The following is a 23,031-nucleotide window of genomic DNA, read 5'->3' on the forward strand; positions in this document are numbered from 1 at the left end:
AGAAATACAAAGTGAATATGGCTTATCACAACAATATTGTTCAGGATAGGAAACAACTGGAAATAATCCAGTATCAATTAATAAAGCCCTGGTTAAACAAATAATCACTTACTTCCGTACAATGTAATGTCATTTAGATGTTAAAAAAAAGACTCTTGATGAATTTACACGGAAAGGTCTGCAAAATACATTTTAAAGAAAAATCAAGGTGAAAAACTGTATGTATGGATATATTGCATGCCATTATTCATGTACTAATGGAGGGAAAACAGAAGTGTATTTATTCTCTTTATATGTTTAAAATACCTCTGAAAAAGGACATACACACACTCGTAACAAATTAGATATCTGTGGGTAGGGAGGGGAAAGACTGTGTGGAAGATAAAAGTGAGGAGACTTTAGTGAAAACTTGTTGCTATGTTTTGAATTTTGAGCCATATGTTAGCTATTCAAAAATGAACCATTTTTTAAAAAATTCCAAATACAGCATTCTTCCCAGTACCACATACTATCTCTTATTTTTCCTATAGCTAAAACTTGAGAGGTTGTTCTATACCTCCCAGTGCTAGTAGAGGTCATATTCTCAAAAAGAGCCTTGTCTGATGTACGACATACAGACAGCTACTTCTGGTCTAGGACAGTGCATTATTAATGAAGAAGTCCTCAGACATACACGGAAACATTTACCAGTTCATGGTCTTTAAGCCTTTCTGCTCACCTATACAGTTTTAAGTTTATATACAGAATATTTTATCATAAATTTAAATAAGTTTATTGTGTGCTGTAAAATGAAATGAGCATTGGCTGTGATCAGAATAAACATCTATGACATGATTTGATAAAATAGGTTCTAGCTACCTTACTGAATAAAGACCTCTGAATCTGAAAGTAATTAATGTTTTATCTGTGAGTTTTATCCAATGTATATTAATAAGATTTGGTTTTTATCAAATAGTCTAGTTCTACTTAAAATAATCCACATAACTAACCGATATTCTTTTGGTTTCTCTGAATTCAGAATTTCCCTAGAAAGGCCAATTTGATCCTTAAGGGAAATAAATATAAAGAGATTTAACAGGCAGGAGCTTTGAATTGATGTTAAAGGAGGCTTCCTTGAAACAATATATTTTAAGGTCTCCGTGTTTGGTACCCAGAGGATTTTACACCTGGTGCAGTTCGCAGGAGGAGGTTATCAGAGATATTTTGTGGACTTCCTGTTTGCCTGTCTGTTTTTCGGTAAAGTGGGAAAAGTTACTTCCTCATCTAGTTTTGGGAAAGAGTATTTGTGGGAACAAGAATTGGGAATTTATTCCCTTGCTTAGAGCAAGCCATTAAAGCAGCATATCCTTTGCAATGACTGCATGTTCTTGCTAACTCCGTTCTGGAAAAACTGTGCTAAATCAGATGCATCATCCTACCTTCTTATTTTACCTTTTTATGAGGGAAAAAAGTGCCCAACTGGAAGGAATACTTGACAGAAATCTAAAAACAAGGGGTCTCCTGATCTTCACCTCCATTCCTTTGTTGTCCTTGATGGTGTTGCAAAGCTGCTCTGTTCCACACACACACTGAATACACTGGAAAAGATTTCTCTCGTTAGACAAAATTAGATTTAAGAAGCAAAGGGATCCATAGAAGATTGCCCCTCATAAGTCTGTACATAGGCTCTCAAGATATTTTAGGCTGTTTTGAAGTTGTAATAAGGAGAAGGTAAACATTTATTCCAAACTTGAACCAGGAAGGGATGAGAGATATTCTCCCTTTGGTTCTATTTACGGTGTTCCTGAGTAGTAATTACCTATGTATTGATAGTAACTAAACACTTAGTGCATACCATGTACCGTACACCATGGTGGACATTTTATATAGATTATCCTACTTAATAATGGCTAGTGCACTAGAGTTCTGAATCTAGAACACCTGTGTGCACTAGAGTTCTGAATCTAGAACGCCTGTCTCCTGGTGCTCTAAATGAATTGTTAGGCAAGTATTTTGTTGTATCCACACATTGCTTTTTAATCTGAAGACGGTACGTTTCCTTGCCCTAGTTTGTTACAGATGTGCCTCTAGGGGAGACATGCTTTCTATTACTTTTGTTTTTCCACAGGAAAGCACTTAAATAACAGGGAAAGTAACTGTTAGCACTGCAAAATTTAAAACTGTTATATCTTAGCATCATTGTCAATAAGATTACAAAAAAGGTCTCCCTTATCCCTTTCAGTTGGGATTTACTTTCTACTTGTTTCATTAGAATTTTTTCACTAATTTCTGATAATTGAAGATTAGTTAGAATGAAACCAATTTCTCTATGGTTTCGCATTAATGTAGTTGACCGTAAAATAATTTTTAAAAAATGTTTATTTTTTGAGAGGGAGAGAGAGTGTGAGCAGGGGAGGGGCAGAGAGAGAGGGAGACACAGAATCTGAAGCAGGCTCTAGGCTCCCAGCTGTCAGCACAGAGCCCGATGAGGGGCTCAAACTCACTAAACATGAGATCATGACCTGAGCTGAAGTCAGTCACTTAACTGACTGAGCCACCCAGGTGTCCCAATGTAGTTGACATCTGATTGGTCTTCTGTACCACACAGCTGGTCCCATTGAGAGAGAAAGCATTCTGTAGGAATCTAATATAGGAGACCTCAAGGCCAGTGCGGGCTAAGGCTGTGGTAAGTGCTGGAAGCTATGCTGGGGGTAAACCTATCTGTTCTGAGTTGATTGTACTTTTCATAATCTTCCCCAAGAAAATGTATCTCAACCATCTTGTAAATGCCTCATTAAAAAAAATGATATTAAGATATAGTCAGTGATAGATAGGTTTCCTTTGAATTCACATTCTGCAGTTGACCCTTCTGGGTTCTCACATTTCTTGAACATTTCCTTGGCTTTTTGTAACCTCTCAGGGCACACTTCATCCCATTAAGTTTTACATGGTTATTTTTACTCTCTTTCTCCTCTAGGGAAGCTTCTGGAAACAGCCTAAACTTACTTTCATGTCTTTCCTTTCTCAAACTCAAGTAAGCTGGCTCTAGTTTATTCTGAAAGTTCTACTGAAAAGGTCACAAGATGTAATGGGTATTTTAAGCCTTGGTTCGCTGAATCCCTGTAGCCTCTGGAATGGTTGGTCACTGAGCTCTGGAGCCTGAGTTGGATTCTCGCTCCCCTGCTTACTGGCTACGTGGACGTTGGTAGTCTGCTTGACAACCATCCTGGGCTTCATTCTTTGTGTGAAACTCTTGATGAAGGGTAACAGACTACTGGACCTTACTACTAAACCTAGACAGCAATGCTGCTGAGGTTTTCCTCTTGCTTCTGTGACCCTGATCCATCCCTCCTTAAGTGACTCCCCGAGGTTCTGTCCTTGGTCTGATGCTCTTTCCCCCTCTTGGGTGATTTAATACAGAATCCTTATTCTGAATATTCCAATGCAAAATCACTGGATGCTGATGATTCCCAAGTCTGTCTGCAGGCATTTTCCTAAGTTGCAGGTCGAAACCATCCCCCTCCCCGTTATTATATGGGACATAATCTATGCTTCTGATTCTAGTCATTGCCCTCTCCTTAAACCCATTCTCTACTCCAGCTAGTGATTTATATAGAATCCACATCTATGTCACATACTGTGGCATACTGGGGCACATAAACTAGGTCCAAATTACTTAGAAAGATATGCAGAGCCCTCTATTAACTGGCTTCTACCATGTTTCCATCACATATGAACAATACTGAATGCTGTTATACTAGTACCTGGCAAAACTTTCATTTTTCATTATATTATGCTGTAATTACCTGTTTCTGGCTCTGCCACTGGATATTTTCCAAGACAGGACTAACTTACCTCCATATTTTTTTCAAGGTCTTCCCTCAGATTCTTAGGGAACATGTTAAAGAAAAGGTTTACTCAAATTCCACCCTAGGTTTCTTCATTTACATTTAGTGGGAAGTAAATGATTTCTTGGGAAAGCTCTCATGCCAACAGCTATGTTTATGCAACCTCTTTACCACCATACTTCTACAGGTGACTAAAAGCACCCAAGGTGAATAAGTGAGTTCAAACATGGATGTGCATACCTGCCTCCATCAGTGATCTGAACTGTAGGAATACACTGATACAAATGTGGACACGGAGCACTTAACAACAAAAGGAGCATCTCTAAGTGTTATAATTATGTTAGTGACCAAGGAGAGAAACAAGAATAGCAGGAAAAAAGGACTTTTTATATAACATTAGGTACTCTGTGATGAATGTATTTTCTATGGCCCTATTTAAAAAAAAAATCAAATACCATCCAAAGTACTTAGGAGAGATGGTTAAATAATATGAATACATCTAAAACCTATTTTCAAAAGGATATATTATAGGTAAATAAAATATCCAGAAAGGTACAATGGGTGCAACATAAAAATCTAAGAATGTGAGTTGGGCAATGGGAAAACAGGTCAATATATACAGACATGATTTCAAGTGCTTTCCCTTAGCAAGAATTATTTAACTCTTCCTGTGTCCAGCGCAGCTAGATGGATACTAGCTCTGTTTGGATCTAGAGCAAGAAATGAGAATGATAGTGGCAGATCTGGGATAATCTCCATAGAGAATGTTGATATCCCGTTTTAGGTCCTGGTTTGGGGAAGAAACAAAAGCACTAATGGAAGGTTCTGCCTTTCTCATTCTAAGTTAACAGTATTTTAAGATTTCATATGTCAAAAATTCCCTAAAAATTTTGTTCTCTTGTTTCTCCAAGAAATTCCCACATTCCCTACTCTGGTTAAGTAATTATTTACTGCAAGTTAAAGTTAAAAATATGTGTAAAATCAATAGATAGGCTCTACACAAATCTCAGAACTTTATTTTAATATAATCACAAACTAACTGGTAGTTTAAGTTCTCTCAGAATAGGATATGTTTTAATCTGTCAAAGAGGAGAAACCAAAAGACAATCCTTTTATGGGTTTATAATGGGGGGAAAATGCGAGTTTGAAGTAGAAAATGAAGATGCAAATTTTAGAGCCATCCATAAAAAAACATATATCTGCTTTCTTATATGCTCAAATTTGAAAAGCAGTCTATTAACTGTAAAAATAAATCGAAATTACGCTTGTCAAAAGAATGACACATACTCATTAGGTATATTGTGGAATCTTTGGTTATGAAACAGATTAAAGAAATGCTAAGGTAAGTACTGTGAATACATTCTAAGATATGAAACCTTCACAACTTTTTTTCTGATAGGAAATCCCTATACATACTAAATATATTTAAAAGCATAGAGAGACCAATAATTACAACTTTCAAGGCAGACCTTAAAATCTTTAATGTTAAACAGGAGTATTTTCAATTGTCTTCCAAGTTTGAACATTTTAGGACGGTAAAGGCTTGCCAAAAAATCTAACAGGTAAAATTAACAAAATGACCCAGGTAGAGTTTCAAAAATGGTTTTTAGGTACGAAAAGAATGTGCTTGTCTCAATAGCAAAGAGAGTATTGTTATTCTGTGGTAAGACATTTAGTAGGAAAAGGAAATACCGTAAACATCAATTTTCATTTCACTTCCTTGTAAGAAAAATGTCCCTCATTCGTAGGAGGAATGGAGAAACAGAATTTAAAACCCTGAAGATTAGGCTCATTAATGTATCTTTGCCTAATACATTGTGTAACAACAGCTACACCCAGTGGCCAGAAAAGAGTAGTGAAGTCTTCTAGCTATAACTAGTTCTAGTAAAAGGTCAATTTGGAAATACATATTTTCAATTATTTATGGTCTTAGGGTAAGGATTATCTTTCATTACAAATTATGTCTTAAAGAAACACTCAATAATCTTGGGGGAAACAAAGGTCTTAGCTCATAAGCCTGAAACAAGTATCCACAATAATTCAGTTTTTAAATAAAAGGAGCTAAAATAAAACTCAAACCAGAGAGAGAACATACAGATACTTTATTGCTCACCTTTCACACAAAGCACACCTCCAGCCATTTTCTTTCACAGCTTGACAATGTTTACATTTACAAAAACCCAGCAAGAAGCTTCATGTATATTTCAGTAAAGGAGAATGTAAAACATCAACTCAGCCAGGCTTTTGTTTTCTGCAGCAATAATAAAGGGCCTCCTGCACTAAGCAAAAATCTGTCCTCTCACTTGGTAGTGCATTTCTTCCATTACAAAAAAAGTCTCCTGCCTAAAGCAAACTAACTTTGTATTTGCTGAGCCAGTGGTATTAACTCATGCATAAAACAAATTTCAGTTTGCTGTTTCTTCTAACAGATTTCAAGTAAAAATAAGGTTTAAGGAGGAACTTGTTTTGAATGGATGCAGGTCAGTTTGAATTGCTATACTATATAAATGCCTACATGTACTATAGGTTCACAACTTAGTTTGCTTTTATAATTTTTACGGATTTTGGCCGTGTTCAAGGTTTTTAGAGTTGAGCATATGGTACAGTATTCCATCAAAAGGATAAGGCTACTGAATGTGCTATCTGCAGAAGAGCTCACTTAATAGGAACTGACCTACAAGTTTTCTCATGAAGCAAATGTGGCATAATCTCTCTGAATAAAACGCCAGTCGGGGCAGAACTGTGCTTGGAAAACAGGCATTTGAATACTTTAAGGAAAACACATATAAATGGATTGTTAATATGAGGAAGGTTTCCTAGTTGTAAATCTAAAAAAAACCTAGGAGAATCCTCATTTTCAAAACCACTTTTTGAAAACTACTTATTCAAGTAATCTCTTCCCCAAAAAGTACTCATGTTCTGACTGTGGAATTAGTCTACTGGTCAATTAAAGGCAACTTTAATTACCTTTTAAAAAATTCTTCATACAAACGAGAGAGGTTGTATGTTTCTCAAACGAACTGCATTATATAAGTAAGTCCTTAAAAAAAAAAAAAAAAACAACCAACCAACCAACTAGAATTCAATGAAGACCTACAAATACTTATGCCAAGCAGGAATCTGCCTGCCACCTGTGGTCTCCCATTAATTCAAAATTGATGCTGGACTCAGAATTCTGAAACTAAGTTTCTATTACTTGAGCTCTAGCAAAATGTAAGGTTCTGTAGCCTCAACTAGTATAATGTCTTCCTTGTCCAAACCCAGAATGATTATACTGATAACCTCCATGCTGGAAGTGCTGTTCAAATTGTCCCCCTTGGTGATAATTTTGGCTCCCCCTCCCTCCCCAACCTCCTCCCTGGCCTCCACGTCCACCTCGGCCTCCACGACCACCTCTCCCTCCACGACCACTGCCTCGGTCACTATGATGCCCACCATCTTGGTATCTATTGTCCTGCTGGTATCCACCACCCTGGTATCCACTTCCTGTATATGTAGATGTTTGGAAGCCACCATAACTACCACCTTGATAACTACCACTGTGGCCACCACCATGATAGCCACCTGGCTGGAAACCTGAATCTCTATAACCACCATCTTGGTAGCTACCCCCTCCTCCACTCCCTCCATCCGTCCAGCCTCCTTGATGCTTATTTCCTCTTCCTCCCCCGCGGCTACCATGGTCGTAGCCACCACGTCCACCTCTCCCTCCTCCTTGTTCATGACCTCCTCGTCCTCCATATGAGGAATGTTCATAACCACCTCTCCCTCCGCCTCGGCCTCCTGTTTGCTGCTGGGGGCCATCCTGCCTTTTCTGCCACGGTGGCATCTCTGGAGGTGGAGGTTCAATTTCATTGGGTCTGCCTCCTCTGTCAGGCACCCTGCCCATCAACACCTATGGGATAAGAAAGAGGTTTTAAACTGCAGTATTTTTATAAATAGAAATAAACGTATTTGAAAGAAGAGTAAAGATACGTTAATCACCTTATTGATGGCACAGGCAGTCTTTTCTCTTATAGAGCCACTGCTTGTCCTTAAAATCTTTGACAAGTCTTGTCTTGCAGCCAAAAGGTGGGCGACAGAAATAGTACTTTTAGGAGATAAGACTGAGCGTTTTGGCTGGTAAACCTTTGCTAATTTTTCTGTCTGACTCTGTTGAAACGAAGTGTTGAAAGATAAAAGTCAATTTTCACAATGAAAAACACTGATATTAAATATGTTCAAGACTTCCAAAATGTCTGATAAAAATAGTTAGTAGGCTTAAGACCGGAGGAAAAACATACTCACCGTTGCTCTGACCCAGTGAATAACTATTCTAAGATACAACTATGAGATACTTGAGAGAGCAAGGAATAACTTGGGAGGTGGCTGGGAGGGGGATACACAGGGTAAAGGGGTTTCCCGTTAGGGACTGTGGGGCCAAAAAGGTAAAAAGGTTCCTCCTGCCGTTGGTCTCAGATCAAATATTCATTTTACCTATGTAAATATAAGGATATAAACCCATTTCAGTAATTTTGCTTTTTAATTTTCCCATCTTACAATGAGAAAAAAATGTTAGCTACGATTAATTTGTACTAATTATGTTAACAGGATACATTTCTTCCAAAGTGATCCCCCTGTCTAATACTTTCCTCTATTTTAAGTAATAAATAAGGAAAAACGGTGTATGTTAACCATTTAGTAGAAGTATAATGACTAAGACTGTCAACTCCTGAGAGACAAAGCACTGGGAAACTGGGACACTGGGACAGCCCGCTTAGATGTGTGTGAAACACAAGACTGCAAAAGATAAATGAGCAAAAGACATAAAAGAGAAATGTCACACACGAGAAAATAAAGTTCAAACAAATATAAGAAATGTTTCTCAGACAAATTAACCTCAGTTGTGAGAAACAACAATCTCCTACCTACTAAATTCTGGAAGCAACAGTACAAGTACGATACACAGTAATATCACACAAAGACAAAAAATATTTGGTGCATCTGTCAGTTATATGCAGGTCTTGAAATATACATGGTAAATGTTTATGTGAAAAACTAGAATGCAAAAAAGTTTGCTTATTATTGTATATATAGACAAAGGAAGAGAGAGAACACTAAAAATGAAAACAGCTATTGTGGTTAAGACAATGGTTATTATTTGAAAAAGTTTTCTTTAGTAATTAAAAGGATAAAGAGATTATCATCCCATAGTTTGGAGGAATGTTTCCTGAATGTCTTGAATTTCTTTCTTATAGCCACTGGTTGTACCTACATTAAGTGCTCACGGTGTTTGCTGAATGGAAACAAACACTTCTGAGAAAATAGTTTTATGTTGCAAATAAAGTTGATTTAAAATGCAATTTCAAAGTGATAGAAACACATAAATTTCATTATGTGAAACAGTTCATTTTGTGCAAAGTAATTTCTATGAAGTGATTTAAAAACAAAGTTCCAAAATGAGATATCAGTACATAAATTCCATTAGATGAAACAAAAAAAAATTTGTGTAATTTGTACAATCCTTCCTTATCCTCCCAAATATATTTTTATAGTTCGTAAAATCACTGTGTATTATCGTTCAAAACGATCTTAAATATCACCTAGATTTAACATGGAATTTTAGAGATGTCCAAAATGGGACAGAAAGAAAAGCTCCAACACACCAGGTCACAATGCCAGCGGTACACTCCAGTCATGGTGGTGCCTGACCCAGGGTCGTGGTGTGTCAGTGCCTCGGTCAGTACACTATCAGTCAGTAGATAGTTTTCTAGCTAAGAGGTGCAAGGATTTTGTTTTTGAAGTGCACTGACCACGCTGAGAGTGAAATGACTGTTTCTGGTAGTTCCTACACAGCAGTCACAGGAGAGAACCACTTGCTCCATGTGTTGCTCCTGACTAGCTGTGAGGTCTCAGACAAAGTCTCTCATTTATGTGGGTCTCTATTTTTTTTCTGTTGCAAAATCAGGGGAATTAAGACCGATCTCTAAGACCTCTTTCCAACACTGAAATACTTTAAGTTGATAAATACCTACTCCAACAATGTAGTAGCCAAAAGGGCTTTGCTAAGGTTTAAAGATTTTAGATGAAAATAACATATTAGCAAGATAACTGGCGAACTAAATAAAAACCTTTTCAGAGTCATTTAACTAAAATTCAGGAAAAAAAACCTGTTTTCAAACATGAATATAAAGGGAATATTGGATACACATTTGGACCCAAACTCCCCATAAATTCATGGATCAGCTCCACTTCAAGGTTCTAAGGAGGTCAAATTAGTCAAGTATGCTAATTTTTTTTCTGCTTACTGATTGTAGAGTAGATATTTAATGTTTAATAAATGTTGAATGACCAAGATTTTTACCTGGATTATCTCATTTAATCTAAAGTAAAAGTGAACCTTACCACATTCTCCAGTTCTCTCTTAATGTACAGTTATATTTGGTCTTGCTAAATCCAGTATTTCTAACTTAAAGTAGCAAATGAAATTGTTTGCTTTAGGTCTAGTAAACAATTTCAAAATTTATTAGTTTAGCAATTTTCAAATACTCTATCCATTTCTCTTACAAATGGGTACTCTCAGTAGGGTCTAAAACATATGGTTTTGTTAAAAATATTAAAAAGCAAGAAAAAAATGTTTTCTTCATTACTGAATAGCTGAAAGAACTGCTACTCACTCAACTCAGCAACTCAAGAAAAATCCCTATGTGTGTCTCCCATGTATTTCTTTTGTAGTCTCCACCATATTTAAACTGTGCTAGGAATGCTTAAGGATCATGTCTATAAATACTCCGCTCTTTTAAATGATTTAATATGTACCTTAGCTCTGTCAGACCAACCAAAAGACTGGACAGTGACATCCAAACGTTTTATTAGCAGCTTTCTCCGAACTTCATATTCATTGGCTATGGCTTGGTTAATTGCTTCTATCTTTTCCTAAAAATGAAATTTAAAAGATCAGTTAAAATTTCAATCTGCTCGACCCCGTTTCAAGAGGGCAGCAACTCGTGTTGCTTCATTCATAACTGATTCCCCAGCACTTAGCACAATGCAGATTACTTGATATAATACTAAAAGTTGTTATAAGTTGATGCATGACACGCAAAACAGTGTCTCAAAACATAATAAAGAATACACAGAGAATTCTCATTGAGCCTTCCCATAATTCACTGTGTGAAGCTTAGCCCAATGACGTTTTTGGCGAGAAGGCAACCCATTTAGCAATTAGAAACATACTCAACTGCAATTTATCTTTACCAGCTATGTGAAATATTTACAAATTATGAGGTAAGTGCTTCTAATCATACATAAATAAAATTATTCTGTCTAAATCTTTAAGATTAACAAAATTGATTCTAAGAATGTCTAGCTAGGAAACTATGTATCAGAAAACATTAACTTAAACAGCACAAACTGTTAAGCGTCAACAGCGTGAGAGATGGTTCTTTACCGAGTTTACTCAAGATGACTGCTACTCACCCAGTGGGCTGGTCCCATTGGCTTCTTCAGTAAAGGCTTTCCCACATGGTTAGGTGGAACTTTTGCTAAGGTCTCCTTTAACTGACATAGACACACAAATGAATAAACAAATCTAAAAGTAAAACATATCTTCCTCATCTTCCCATTTCCCATCATATCTTGCCATCAAAAGAAGATTCCTGACAGAGGCAAAGGTGGAGGATGTTTTGAAATGTACAAGACCCACACGATAAAGACACTCACTTGTCCCACTCCTCACGTGCCTATGGAAGCATGATTCCTTCACTGTACCTAGAACGGTGCCTGACAACAGTAGGCACTCAGTGGGTATTTGCTGAATGGATGAATGAACACACAGAAAATCTAGACTATGGATACAGTGCTGCTCCCCTGTAGAGTTCAGCTGAATTTGTGCATCATGGTGTCCACTGACCCCACAACGCAAATGTACCAGTTCTTAGAGTCCAGCAGATATGCATACAGAGAATAACTCTGCTATAACAAATATCATTCTCTTAAATTCTTTATTAAAATTGCTTATTCCTAGTCAATTATATTTTTAAAACCTCTTAACAGTAGGTGATGTGTGGCATAAAAATAATTCTGACTTATTTGCACATACTAGGTTATGTTATCAGCAGTTGACAAACCTAGCTTGCCAACTGAAACATGTAAGACTCAAAGTGACTGGATTAGAAACCAAATATATTGACATCCTTTTCTGTCCAGTCAATGGATAGGAAGGTAGTAACATTTAATGATAAAGACCTTAAAAATTAATTGCCTCAAAGTTCAGTGATAAAATTTTAAAAAGGACTTAAGTCTTAATTCTTTTTACATTATACCTAGCTTATTTCAGTTTATAAATCAAAGTGTAGTTTCCTTTTTGAAAAAGAAACATGCTAACAAGTTAAAAAAAAAGTAAAATACTAATTTCTCTTTAAGGTATCTAGGATTTAAAACCCAAAACTCATTTAGTAACAATAATATGCACATTAGGTTCCCATTAAGAGAAATTAACTTGCTTCATTTCAAACAAATGTAGGACTATGCCTTTAATACACTACAATCTGGTACTAAAGGTCTTACTTTTTTTTCAATCCCGCTGAAGAATTGGAACATAGTTATATTGGCTGGAGGTTTGGACATTCCTAGAGCAATACATATGCCTTTCAACTCTTGAAAGACCTCACTACCGCCTCCTTCTTGAGCTTTTTTTGGAGGAGTATTCACACAGAGCATTCTGGCAGCTTCTAGTTCTGAGATGAGGTATGCTGAAGTAAACAAAATAAGATTTCAAAATGAGATACAGCTACAGTTAATAGTCATAAGTCTGGAGTCACAACTCTATAGACCTAGTGATACGTAACTTTTAAAGCTGCAAGAATGGATAAAAACAAGAAAAGAAAACCATTTTTACCTGCAAATGACATAACATATAAACTGGTTCTGTAATTCAGGTATTTAATCAATTTATGTTTAAAGGGTGATTTAAAAATAAGTAATTCTTTGAAACCAAAGTATCAAGTAGATCACATCTAAAAATCTGGGTCCAAGTATCCCACTATCCAGAACAGGGGTTGGCATCTGTTAAATTTAACAAAGGTGGCAGGTGGCCAATCTTCAGCAACAGTTGGAATTGGTTAGTATTATTTTTTTACTTCTCACTATTGACAGGCACCAGTGATGTAACTCTCTTGCTCTCTTACCTTCCAATACTTGGGTAATCTGTTCAGAACTGGCAGGAAACATTTCCAAGTGATAAAAACTTAACTTACAAGAGGGGAAAGGCATAAAATTCCCCAAAGATCTTTTCTCATGGCCTGCAGTAGCCTAATGCCACCCTCTCTGGCTGTGTAAAGAAAACCCTCTTCCATCTATGTTCTTCTCAATATTCCCTTTCCCCTTGCTTTCCTCCTCTTCTCCCTACTCCCCTTAATTCCCCTGAAAAACATCAACAGAACTTTCTAGGCTTAACTTGGCAGAGTCCTCTTGTATCACTATCACCCTGTTGATTTCAGCCAGGTATGAGGGCTGCAATCTGCTTCAGGTGACGGAAGGTATAAATATTCAATCTTATTCCTTTAACCTTCCCAAGGACACTTAAATTTTTATGAAAGATGATTAATAATCATTTAGATCCCAGGATTTCAGGTTATGTGACAAAGTGAGAACCTTCTGACGTTAGAGAGTTTTGGAAAAAGATTTTTTTTCTGGGCTCTTAAGTCCTATGAGAAGCACAAACGAATGATCAGCTTGAGTATCTCATTTCCTATACCCAAGGTGTAATGCTAGAACAATAAATACAGCTAAGCTGCTGGAAAGGTCATTCTAAATGGTTTTGATAAAATCTTAATGTGTTCCATACAGCAAACTGTATGAGTTAAAAGATCAAAGAAGTCAAACTCCACAGTCATGAAAATAACCACCGTTTTCTAAATAAAGTTTTACTGGAACACTACCACAATCATTTACATAACCTCTCTGGCTGGGACATGCTACAACAGCAGAGTTAAGTAGTTGTGACAAAGCCCTTATGGCCCACAAAGCTGAAAATACTCACAGTCTCCTCCTTTAAAGAAAAAGTTTGCCAACCCTTGTTCTAGAAAATCATGATTTAATAAACTGGTTCTCTAAATTTGGGACAACATAGCTCAGGCAGCCATAAAATTAGTTCACCAATAACAATTCCCATCAAAAAACATTAGCTGTTAACTGTAGTTTTCAAAGTACGAGGAAGGGTACTAGAGATATAATACAAAACAAACAAAACAGATGATTTCTACTGGTAATCTAGTTAGGAATAAAGAATATATGCACAAAAAGATGAATGATTCTTCACCCATTATGAACTCAGGTATCTGACTTATTATACCTCAGGGGAATAATTGGACAACAGGACAGGCAACGAACAGCTAAACCTTCTTAACCAGACACAGGAGTGTTTGTAGCCATTCATTCAAAGACTAGTCTACTAACAATTCTAATGAGATTGGTTCTTTTCCCCCATTGGAACACAATATATTAAAAGCTAAAGGGTACTGGAGAAGTAAGTAAAATTATAGCAACAAGATGTGACAATTGATACTTGCAAAGATGAGAAATATTTATACAGAGAGAAGAGAATGAACACATATACATAAATACTAGCATGACAGAAAGAATACAAACTGAGGGAAATATTTTAAAGGGGAAATGGCAAAAGCAAAGATAAAGAGGAGTGAGTAGTGTATACGTGCATGAATTCCAAGAGCAGCATAACTTTCAGTTGGTTTAGTCATTTAGTTGAGAAGTAGCTGTATATTACTGAGGAGCTTTTGAGGTGATAGCACACTAAAATAAAGTTTATAAATTATGACCCTGAGTCCAAAATAATACTCAGTGCAGTCTGCTTAAGCAACAGAAAAGAGTCAAAGGCATTTTATGAAGATTTATCTTCAAAGTGGTTTTTATAAGTATGAACTTATAAAGGCCAAACTCTTAGCTCTTTGAAAAGATTAGTTATTCATGGTCATTACTAAGCTTTCCATAAAATTCGTATCTTCCCATGTAAGATAACATATCCTGAGTGCCAAGTATTAGGTTTTGGTAAGCAATGTTACAAAGGAAGAATGAGTGAGTATACTGTGGCTGAGCCAGTTCTAGAAATCACACAATCTAAAGGACACTGAATGCATGCCTAAGAACCACATGCAGCAATATCAGTATTTAAAGCAGTAGCTAACCTTATGCGCATACTGCCCCCTCCACCTTCCAAAATCATTCAACAAAGGGGACATTATGAACGTGATTCTGGAATAACTCAGTGCCTGGGTATAAGGCTATGAACACAATTTTTCAAAAACTGAACCTTCAAAACCGGGGCTGTCACATTATTCAGAAACCACAGTAGTTATACAGACAATATTTTAAAAACTCTCTGAACTGCTGGTGTCATAATAACTATAATATTCAGTTAACCAAAGCTTAATCTAAATGTGTCTCAGATGCTATAAAACTTGTGAGTTAAGACTGTTGGTTGCGTTTACTGGAGGATTCACTTAAGGCAATAAAATCTGTCAGTCTACTTACTGTTTCTCAGGGTGAAGAAAGAAATCATAGTTAGTATACAAAAAAACATGGAAGGAAAGAACTTTTCATAACAATTTATTTCCCAGAATGATCAGTAAGTGTAGGAACAATGCAAATACTATTCCAGAAAATTTTACATTGTAATTTGATAGATTTACAAACAAAACCAAAACCCCTAAACAATTACCCAGCTGCAAAAAAATATCCACAATATACAACACTTCAATTTTTAAAAAAAATTTTCACTATTCCCATACTACCTTCTTAGTCTATTTTAAAATATGCTTCCAGTCTGGAAAGCTAGGGTTTAATGATCACACACTTGAATACTGGGCACTACCTAGAGTCATATTAGGTGAAGCATAAACTTGAAGTACCAAGAAAGCTAAATGATAAGAGGAGTAATTACAAAACAACGCTGCTTGCTACCAGTGCACAGGCCCATGATTAGCTTCTAAGTTGAAAATGTAATAGTTTTCTTTAAAGTACGTAGCATTCTGATTTAAATCCTTAATGAGATAGTACAATTAACAGCCAGTTTACTAGTCAAAAAAAAAAACATGAATAAAAAAATAACAGCTACCTTCTAGTAGCTATGAACTTACTGAGCAAAAGGAGGCAGTTCTTCTGAATGAGAAGGCGCTTGGTCACATCCCCAGATGTCAGTGAAAGATATGGACAGTTCATCTCCCCCAGTAGCCCACTCACCTCAAGCTGGAATTCTTCAGCTTCACTCGGGCCTTTTAAGAATTAAAATAACCTTACTTAATAAAAATTGCTTTTCCCATTAGCAAAAAAATTATACATATATATATAAGTTGAAAGTTTAAATAGGGTTTTCCTAGCACAAGTAACTTTGACTTCTAATCCTTTCTCATACCACTGCCAACTTTCATTCTTAATAAGTTTTCATTAGATTATTCCCTTATTGGAGAAACTTTAATGGTTTCTTAATTTCTACCCATCTAATTACTTGTCTAATTACTTGTCTGCACTTAAAGATTCTTCTTCCTAGCTTCTTCACTTTACCTTCCCTGCATACTGCTATGTAATAGTACCTATGACATAAACATAGTAGTTACCTTCTACCTCTACAAATATTCCATTTGTGCCACGCCAGTCTCCTCACTGTCCCAAGAACAGGCAGTCTCATTTCCACGTATGTACCTTCATGTAAGTTATTTCCTGTGACTGATACACCCTCTAAGTGCTTCTCATCTATCAAACCTCACCTACCCATCACAGCCCAGCGGTCTTGCTCCTTGATAGAACCTTCCCCAATTGGTGCTGCACTCACTGATTTCCTCCTGCTGTGAACCATAAAGTGAAGCGCCGAATTACTGTACTAATCTCCAGTTGCTCCATTTGTGCCTAATATTCCCAGTGAGGTTAAATCTGAAGTTAGCAAATGTGACTTGTAATTCTGTATTCCCATAACACGTTAAGTACAGAGTTTATTTAGTGAACCAAGGAAAAACAATGGCCCTTCTTCCTTACTATTCTTTCTGATGGTTCTCTATCATACAAGGGAAAAAATTAACCAACTCTGAGTCACTTGATCAGAGTTCATTTTCTCATCTGTAAAATGGGAAGGCTGTATTATTGTTTTGCAAACTGTTCTATAAACTCAAATTCCACAAAACTCCTTTAGAAGGAGCCAGGGAGGATGAGGAAAGACTTGTGTTAAACGTACTTCATCTTAACTTCAACCAAATAGGTACACTTTTACCTGTTTTGTATGTTGGCTTCTATAAGAGGTTTTCTTTTAGAAGGGGCTCCAGGTTAAAAGCAGTTATCATCTAGTATACTTGTTTTCACAAGTTCCTACAGTTTCTGAAATGTTAGGCCAAGAGGAAGTGTTAAGAGTACTGGCTGCCAATCTTACTGTTGCAGTTGAACTCTGGCTATACCATGCACTAGTTGTGTGACCTTGGACAACGCGTTTAAGCTAGCCGCGCTTTCTTGTTGCATGAACAAAAGAACAATAAAACCTGCCTCAGGTTTCAAATGAGTTAAACACGGAAAGTGCTTAGAAAAATAATGCTCAATAAACGTAAGCCATGCTATCATTAGTGTTATACTACAGTGTCCTTAATAATTGGAAATGGCTACAACTAACACGTGCACATTAAATATAGTAAACATGTAAGAAAGTGAGCTCTTCAAAATGGGATTCGGTGTGGGATGTGGGTGGGGAGTATGTGTATAGTTCTCCACGAGCGTAGGTTAACACGTGGGCATTTGTCTTTGTCTCCCATTGTAGGTTTACCTATGGTAGGAGGGAGCCAGATGGTGGAGTGTTAGGTTCCAAGCTTCTGACTCTTTTGCAGAGTAAACAAAACAGTGCTAATACAATAATAAAATTGGCAAATATAAAACAGCTCTCAACACCATAAATCTGATGGTGCTGCATCTGGTTGTGACGGATCTGGCGAAACATTCCTGGGATACAGAAAACTTAAGGAAGTGTTCTTTTTCTCCTCATGTATAAAAGAATTATAATGCATTTACTTTACATGTCCTTCTGGAATCTAGTGGTCCTAAGAAAAACATTCCAGCTTTCAGTTCTAGCCACCAATTTAAGAGCTCACAAGTCATGTTTTACAAAGAATGGAAAGTTTGTATATGCCATACTTCTCTCCCATTTCTGTTTCTCAGTAATAAGACCTTTTCAATTTCCACTTAACTTCAACTTTTAATTTAATTTTTTTTTACGTTTACAAAAAACGGAAAAGTTCACGTTTAGTACTAATAATGTTCAACTGACAATACTTTTATATTTTAGTTTTATACTTTGTACCTAAAGCTGAATGTTTACTTACTGTTAGTTGCTTGCACATTTTCTTCTAGTTTACAGAACACTCTTAATTCAGACACCAGCCAAGCACAGAGTTTGGTAAACTCAGGGGAACTGGCTCCAGCACAGACTGCCTGAGACAGAGCGCCATCTTCCAATAATGGACCCTTGTAACTGGTGAGTAAAAAATTATACTTCAGAAGAATAAAGAATCACAAGTAATATTTTACACAATTTATCTATGTATTATTTGTAGAATTAAACAATAGTTTGAGTTTGTAAGCCTGCAAATATAAATAAAATTTATAGAAAATAAAATCTAAATTTTTAATTTTAATCTAATAAAATTGATTAGAAAAATAAGCTACTTGGTAATTGCATTTCAATCCTTCAAAATATATACAAGTATTTAATAGAATCACACATATTAATAAATTATGTCAACTTATATCCATTTACTAAAAGCTCTTATTGTACAACTTTAACTGAATTGAATATTAAAATATTAAAAAGTGGGGCGCCTGGGTGGCTTAGTCGGTTAAGCGTCCGACTTTCGCTTAGGTCATGATCTCGGTTAGTGGGTTCAAGCCCCGCGTCAGGCTCTGTGCTGACTGCCAGCTCAGAGCCTGGAGCCTGCTTCAGATTCTGTGTCTCCCTCTCTCTCTGACCCTCCCCTGCTCGCGCTGTCTCTCTCTCTCCTAGAAATAAAAAAAAAAAAAAAAAAAAATTAAAAAGTGATAGCTCATTATACTATAGTTTATGGTTTCAGAAATATAACTTAGGTTACATTTTCTAGAAATTTTTCCAGAAATCAATTAGACAATTTTTTTAACTTTAAAAGCAAAAACTTGCCAGTTAAATTATTTCCTTTTTCTATATTTAATGACAGTTAAGACTATTAAGACAGACTAGTACCCGAGAAATGTCTGAATTTATTTAAAAGATGAATTACTGCTGGCAAGTTGATGTCTAGGCGAACTGGTGGATCTGAATCCTAATCCTTTCGTAAGAGATTCAAGAATAATCTTAAAATATTATTAAATGTTCGAATATTCATAAAAGTCAACAGTTATAATGAATCCCAACCTAGAATATAGCTAGAACTAAAGATCCTGTCATTCTCAAAGCAATTTTAAAATATATGTTTTTCAGAAGACTATTTTATCTTTTAAGTGAAATATTGATAAACACTGTTATTCAAGATGGACCATTAAATATAGATAATTTGATGTTTGGAGGTACAGATATGTTTGAGAAATGACAATATCTGATTCTTTTAAAATGCACTTCTGTGTTTATACACTGAATGGAATGGAAAAAATCTCACACAGAAAGTGAGATTATATAGTCTGGCATCTAGATTCAAAACCACAAATTATTAGATACTGCAATATAGAGACAAGGCCAAAAAATGTCTCCTTCTGTTACACATTTAAAATTTGTTAGTTTATTCTACAAATAGTTATTGAATTTATACCGTGTTCCAGATTAAAGATAAAAGACAGTCATTTAAACTATAATAATTCTCAGTGAATCCTTTAAAGGTACATATCAATCAATTAGGCCTGAATTTTAATGACTGAATGTCATCAAACTACGTTGTTTTGCTTAAAATTTATAGCAAAATTTTCAGAAAATCTCATGGTCAATCACAACCCATCTCGAATGTTTACTTGATTACAATTATTATAGTAACAACTACTTTTTTAGTACCCCAGAAAAATACAGTGCAAAGGGTAGAAAAAAAATAATGGGAAGAAACAGCATCCATCACCAATTCTTGAGGCAACATCTACCCAAGAAGAATGACTACATTTAAATAAGGCTCTCGTCTCTGAGTCTACTACTCCTTCAAAAGCTTTCTTCTAGGAAGCTTTTAGGACTTTATTTTGCTTTCCAAGTAAAGAGACCCTCTTCCTCAGTTCTCCTCACAGCACTTTCTCACAGTGTGAACCTGTCTTCTACCTCACTTTGTGCTAGTAAATGATCAGCCCAACACTACCACAGAGAAAGTGCTCCTTAAAAAATGTTTACTGGATGAACGGACTCATATGTGGACAAGCAATTTAGAATTTAGTCTGAGATGTCCACCAAAGAGACCATTTTGCTGAATGTGACTTTTACCTATGCTCTAATCAAAGAAATAAGCCCCCTAAAGTCTGGAATATTCTGAAAATTCAGAGCAAGCTCCAAAGAAAAGAACAATGATAATTCACCTTAACAAAAGATAATAGGCACCACTTCTTTTCCCAAAAAATTCTACCAGGACAGAAAGTTACTTAAATGAGCAGACTCTGAGAACCTTATGGTGTCCTTTCCTTTTTTTCTTTTAAAATTTTAAATGTTTATTCATTTGAGAGAGAGAGAGAAAGAGAAAAAGAGAGAGAGAGAGAGAGAGAGAGAGAGCGAGCGAGCGAGCGAGTGCAGGGGAGGGGCAGAGAGAGAAAAGGAGTCACAGATTCCGAAGCAGGCTCCAGGCTCTGAGCTGTCAGCAGAGCCAGACGTGGGGCTTGAACTCACAAACCATGAGATCATGACCTGAGCCAGAGTCAGACGCTTGACCAATTCAGCCATCCAGGGGCCTCATCGGTGTCCCTTCCTAAAGAAACGTTCCTCCAAAGGTTTCCATGTCATGGAAACACCCTTGGGGACCATTTTGATAAAGGACTTGTTACTTTATAAATAAAGCTGGCTAAATCTGTATTATTTTGGACACCATTTACCTGTTGACAAATACGTAATCACAGTTTGTTTCTGGAACCATACTTGGCCCAAGAAGTTCTAAATTCTCAAGTTTTAATAGGGCACAAAGAGACAAAATGCACAACGAACATGCAGGGGGCCTGGTGGCTGAAGATGACTCTAAAGGTGAGGACTAATGGTGGCTCGGTGAACCAGAGTGTCACTGTCAGGGGAAAGAGCAAGTGGTTCCCATGAAGGTGGTGACAGGTTAGGTACACAAGTGAGCTGGCTAGCGGAATGGAAGCAGGCATGTGGCTTAGGGAACCCTGAGTGCATGCAGAGATGACTGGGCATAGGAGATTTTTTTGAGAGAAATGGGGAGGGGTAGGAGTAGGGGCTCAAGAGTCGAGCAGAAGTTTGGAGAACGAGTAGGAAAAAAGACAATCAACTTTGGCAACCTCCAGAGTGAGGGGGTAGGGAAGACGATGGGGAGCGAGAAGAGAGGCTGGGGGGGGGGGGGAGGCGAGAACCCAGATCCCAGACAATGACACGCATGACTGACAGACGCTGCGGGTAACTCGGCTGCAGGGAGCACAGGGCAGGCCTACGGTCGTCGCGTTACGAGGGCCCCGACCCGGCAGGGCAGTGGACGTGGCATTGGGGTCCTGGAGCCATACGGAGGCGACAGCCAGGAGCCGCCGGGTGCGGCGTGCAGAGCAGGTGTCCCCGACTGGGGCGAAAGAGGTGTTCCCGGGGGCCGGCACTGTGACGTTTAGGAGACCCGTACCCTGGCAGTCTTACCCTAGATCTTCCAACGACTCCAAGATGTCAGTCTCCATGAGGTCACACTCCATGCTACTGTGGTATTCAAATTTCCGAGTCGTCAGGCTCCCCTCTTCGCCGGCAACGCGTACACTCGCGCATGCGCTGCCGCCCCGGAACTTCCAAGTCGACAGCTGGCGCCTCAACCGCTGCACTGCGCATGTCCCGAGCGTGCGCAGGAAACTCGGTCCCGCCCACCGCCCCATCCCCGCGGGCTAAAGCGGTGCCAGGCGGCACAGTGTTACACATGCGTATTGGTGAATAGTGAAGCCGGCGGCCCGGCGAAGGGCAGGAGAACTGGCTGCGTGGCAGCTGGGCGTGGGGACCCACCTCGGGGGGAGCGCTCTCACCTCCCTTAATTGGGTGTACGCATGTGCGAATATTGGGGCGAGGCGGGCACAGGAGGAGCTTGGGGGGCGTCTCAAGACTTGGTGGGCGTGGGCTATGAGGCGGAGTCTTGGGATCCCCCCGGAGTCACCCGGGTGGCCGCCCGCGGCATGCTGGCGTGTTCTCGCCTGAGCTGTGGGGCGTGGAGAAAGGGAAAACTCGAATTTCTTAGGACCGGAGTAGACGGGCCAGGGCCGAGAACGCCAGATACCATGCCATTTGATTTCGTTGTGCCTGCAGTAGCTTGACTTCAGGCTGAGAAAGGCGTCAGCTTTCCCCTGACAAGGATGTATTCAGAAAGTTTTTTCATTGCCCCTGTTTCGTTCTCTACCCGATTCCTTAAGCCCTTTCCAGACCTTATATTCCCAGGCGTCCTATTTTATTTTTTTTATTATTTTTTTTTATAATGTTTTATTTATTTCTAGGAGAGAGAGAGAGAGAGACAGCGTGAGCAGGGGAGGGTCAGAGAGAGAGGGAGTCACAGACCGAAACAGGCTCCAGGCTCCGAGCTGGCAGTCAGCACAGAGCCCGACGCGGGGCCCGAACCCACGAACCGCGAGATCATGACCTAAGCGAAAGTCGGACGCTTAACCGACTAAGCCACCCAGGCGCCCCAAGGCGTCCTATTTTAAAGAGGAGGCGGGGGTGCGGGGGAGGGGCGTCACTCCATATCAGGTAGAATAGTATAGGTTTAAATCCACGCGATTGAAACAGCGAATAAACTTTTTTGTTGTGATGTCATTGTTTTTGACATTTGCCTAAAAGTGTGACATTCAGTTCACTATGGGTTCCGATTCCTTGGCAGTTATTGACAGGGCATATACTTAGAAGTTATTGATAAATGAAAACATTGTTCTCAAGGTGATGGCATATTTAGAAAATTACACTTAAACGTGAGTTGGGATAATGGTGAATTGTATAGGTCTTTTAAGAGTTTTCACACTTCTAGTAAATTTTATTTTATAGTTCGCATTTTGGGTCTAGTGG

The 23,031-nt window shown here is 37.9% G+C and overlaps 1 protein-coding gene across 1 annotated transcript; it reads right to left on the reverse strand.

The window, feature by feature from the left end:
* Positions 1-5,908: 5,908 nt before the first annotated feature.
* On the reverse strand, positions 5,909-21,771 carry FAM98A (family with sequence similarity 98 member A). Its single transcript, XM_039250321.1, has 8 exons — positions 21,637-21,771; positions 18,179-18,327; positions 15,962-16,096; positions 12,375-12,559; positions 11,286-11,366; positions 10,626-10,742; positions 7,812-7,979; positions 5,909-7,722 (listed from the first exon to the last, which is right to left on the reverse strand). The coding sequence occupies exons 1-8, from the start codon at positions 21,687-21,689 to the stop codon at positions 7,057-7,059; spliced, it is 1,554 nt and encodes a 517-aa protein (XP_039106252.1). The 5' UTR covers positions 21,690-21,771; the 3' UTR covers positions 5,909-7,056.
* Between the last annotated feature and the right edge of the window lie 1,260 nt (positions 21,772-23,031).

The sequence above is a fragment of the Hyaena hyaena genome, unplaced genomic scaffold (assembly GCF_003009895.1).
Source record: "Hyaena hyaena isolate Hyena2069 unplaced genomic scaffold, ASM300989v1 scaffold_362, whole genome shotgun sequence".
Taxonomy (NCBI): domain Eukaryota; kingdom Metazoa; phylum Chordata; class Mammalia; order Carnivora; family Hyaenidae; genus Hyaena; species Hyaena hyaena.

What these genes read in the sequence shown, in the direction of transcription:
- FAM98A (XM_039250321.1), bottom strand. Translation starts at nt 21,689, where the DNA reads ATGGAGTGTGACCTCATGGAGACTGACATCTTGGAGTCGTTGGAAGAT. An exon ending in GAACTGCCTCCTTTTGCTCA is followed by an intron (nt 12,560 to 15,961) that starts GTAAGTTCATAG and finishes TGTTTACTTCAG; the next exon opens with CATACCTCATCTCAGAACTA. An exon ending in CTGCCTGTGCCATCAATAAG is followed by an intron (nt 7,723 to 7,811) that starts GTGATTAACGTA and finishes CTTATCCCATAG; the next exon opens with GTGTTGATGGGCAGGGTGCC.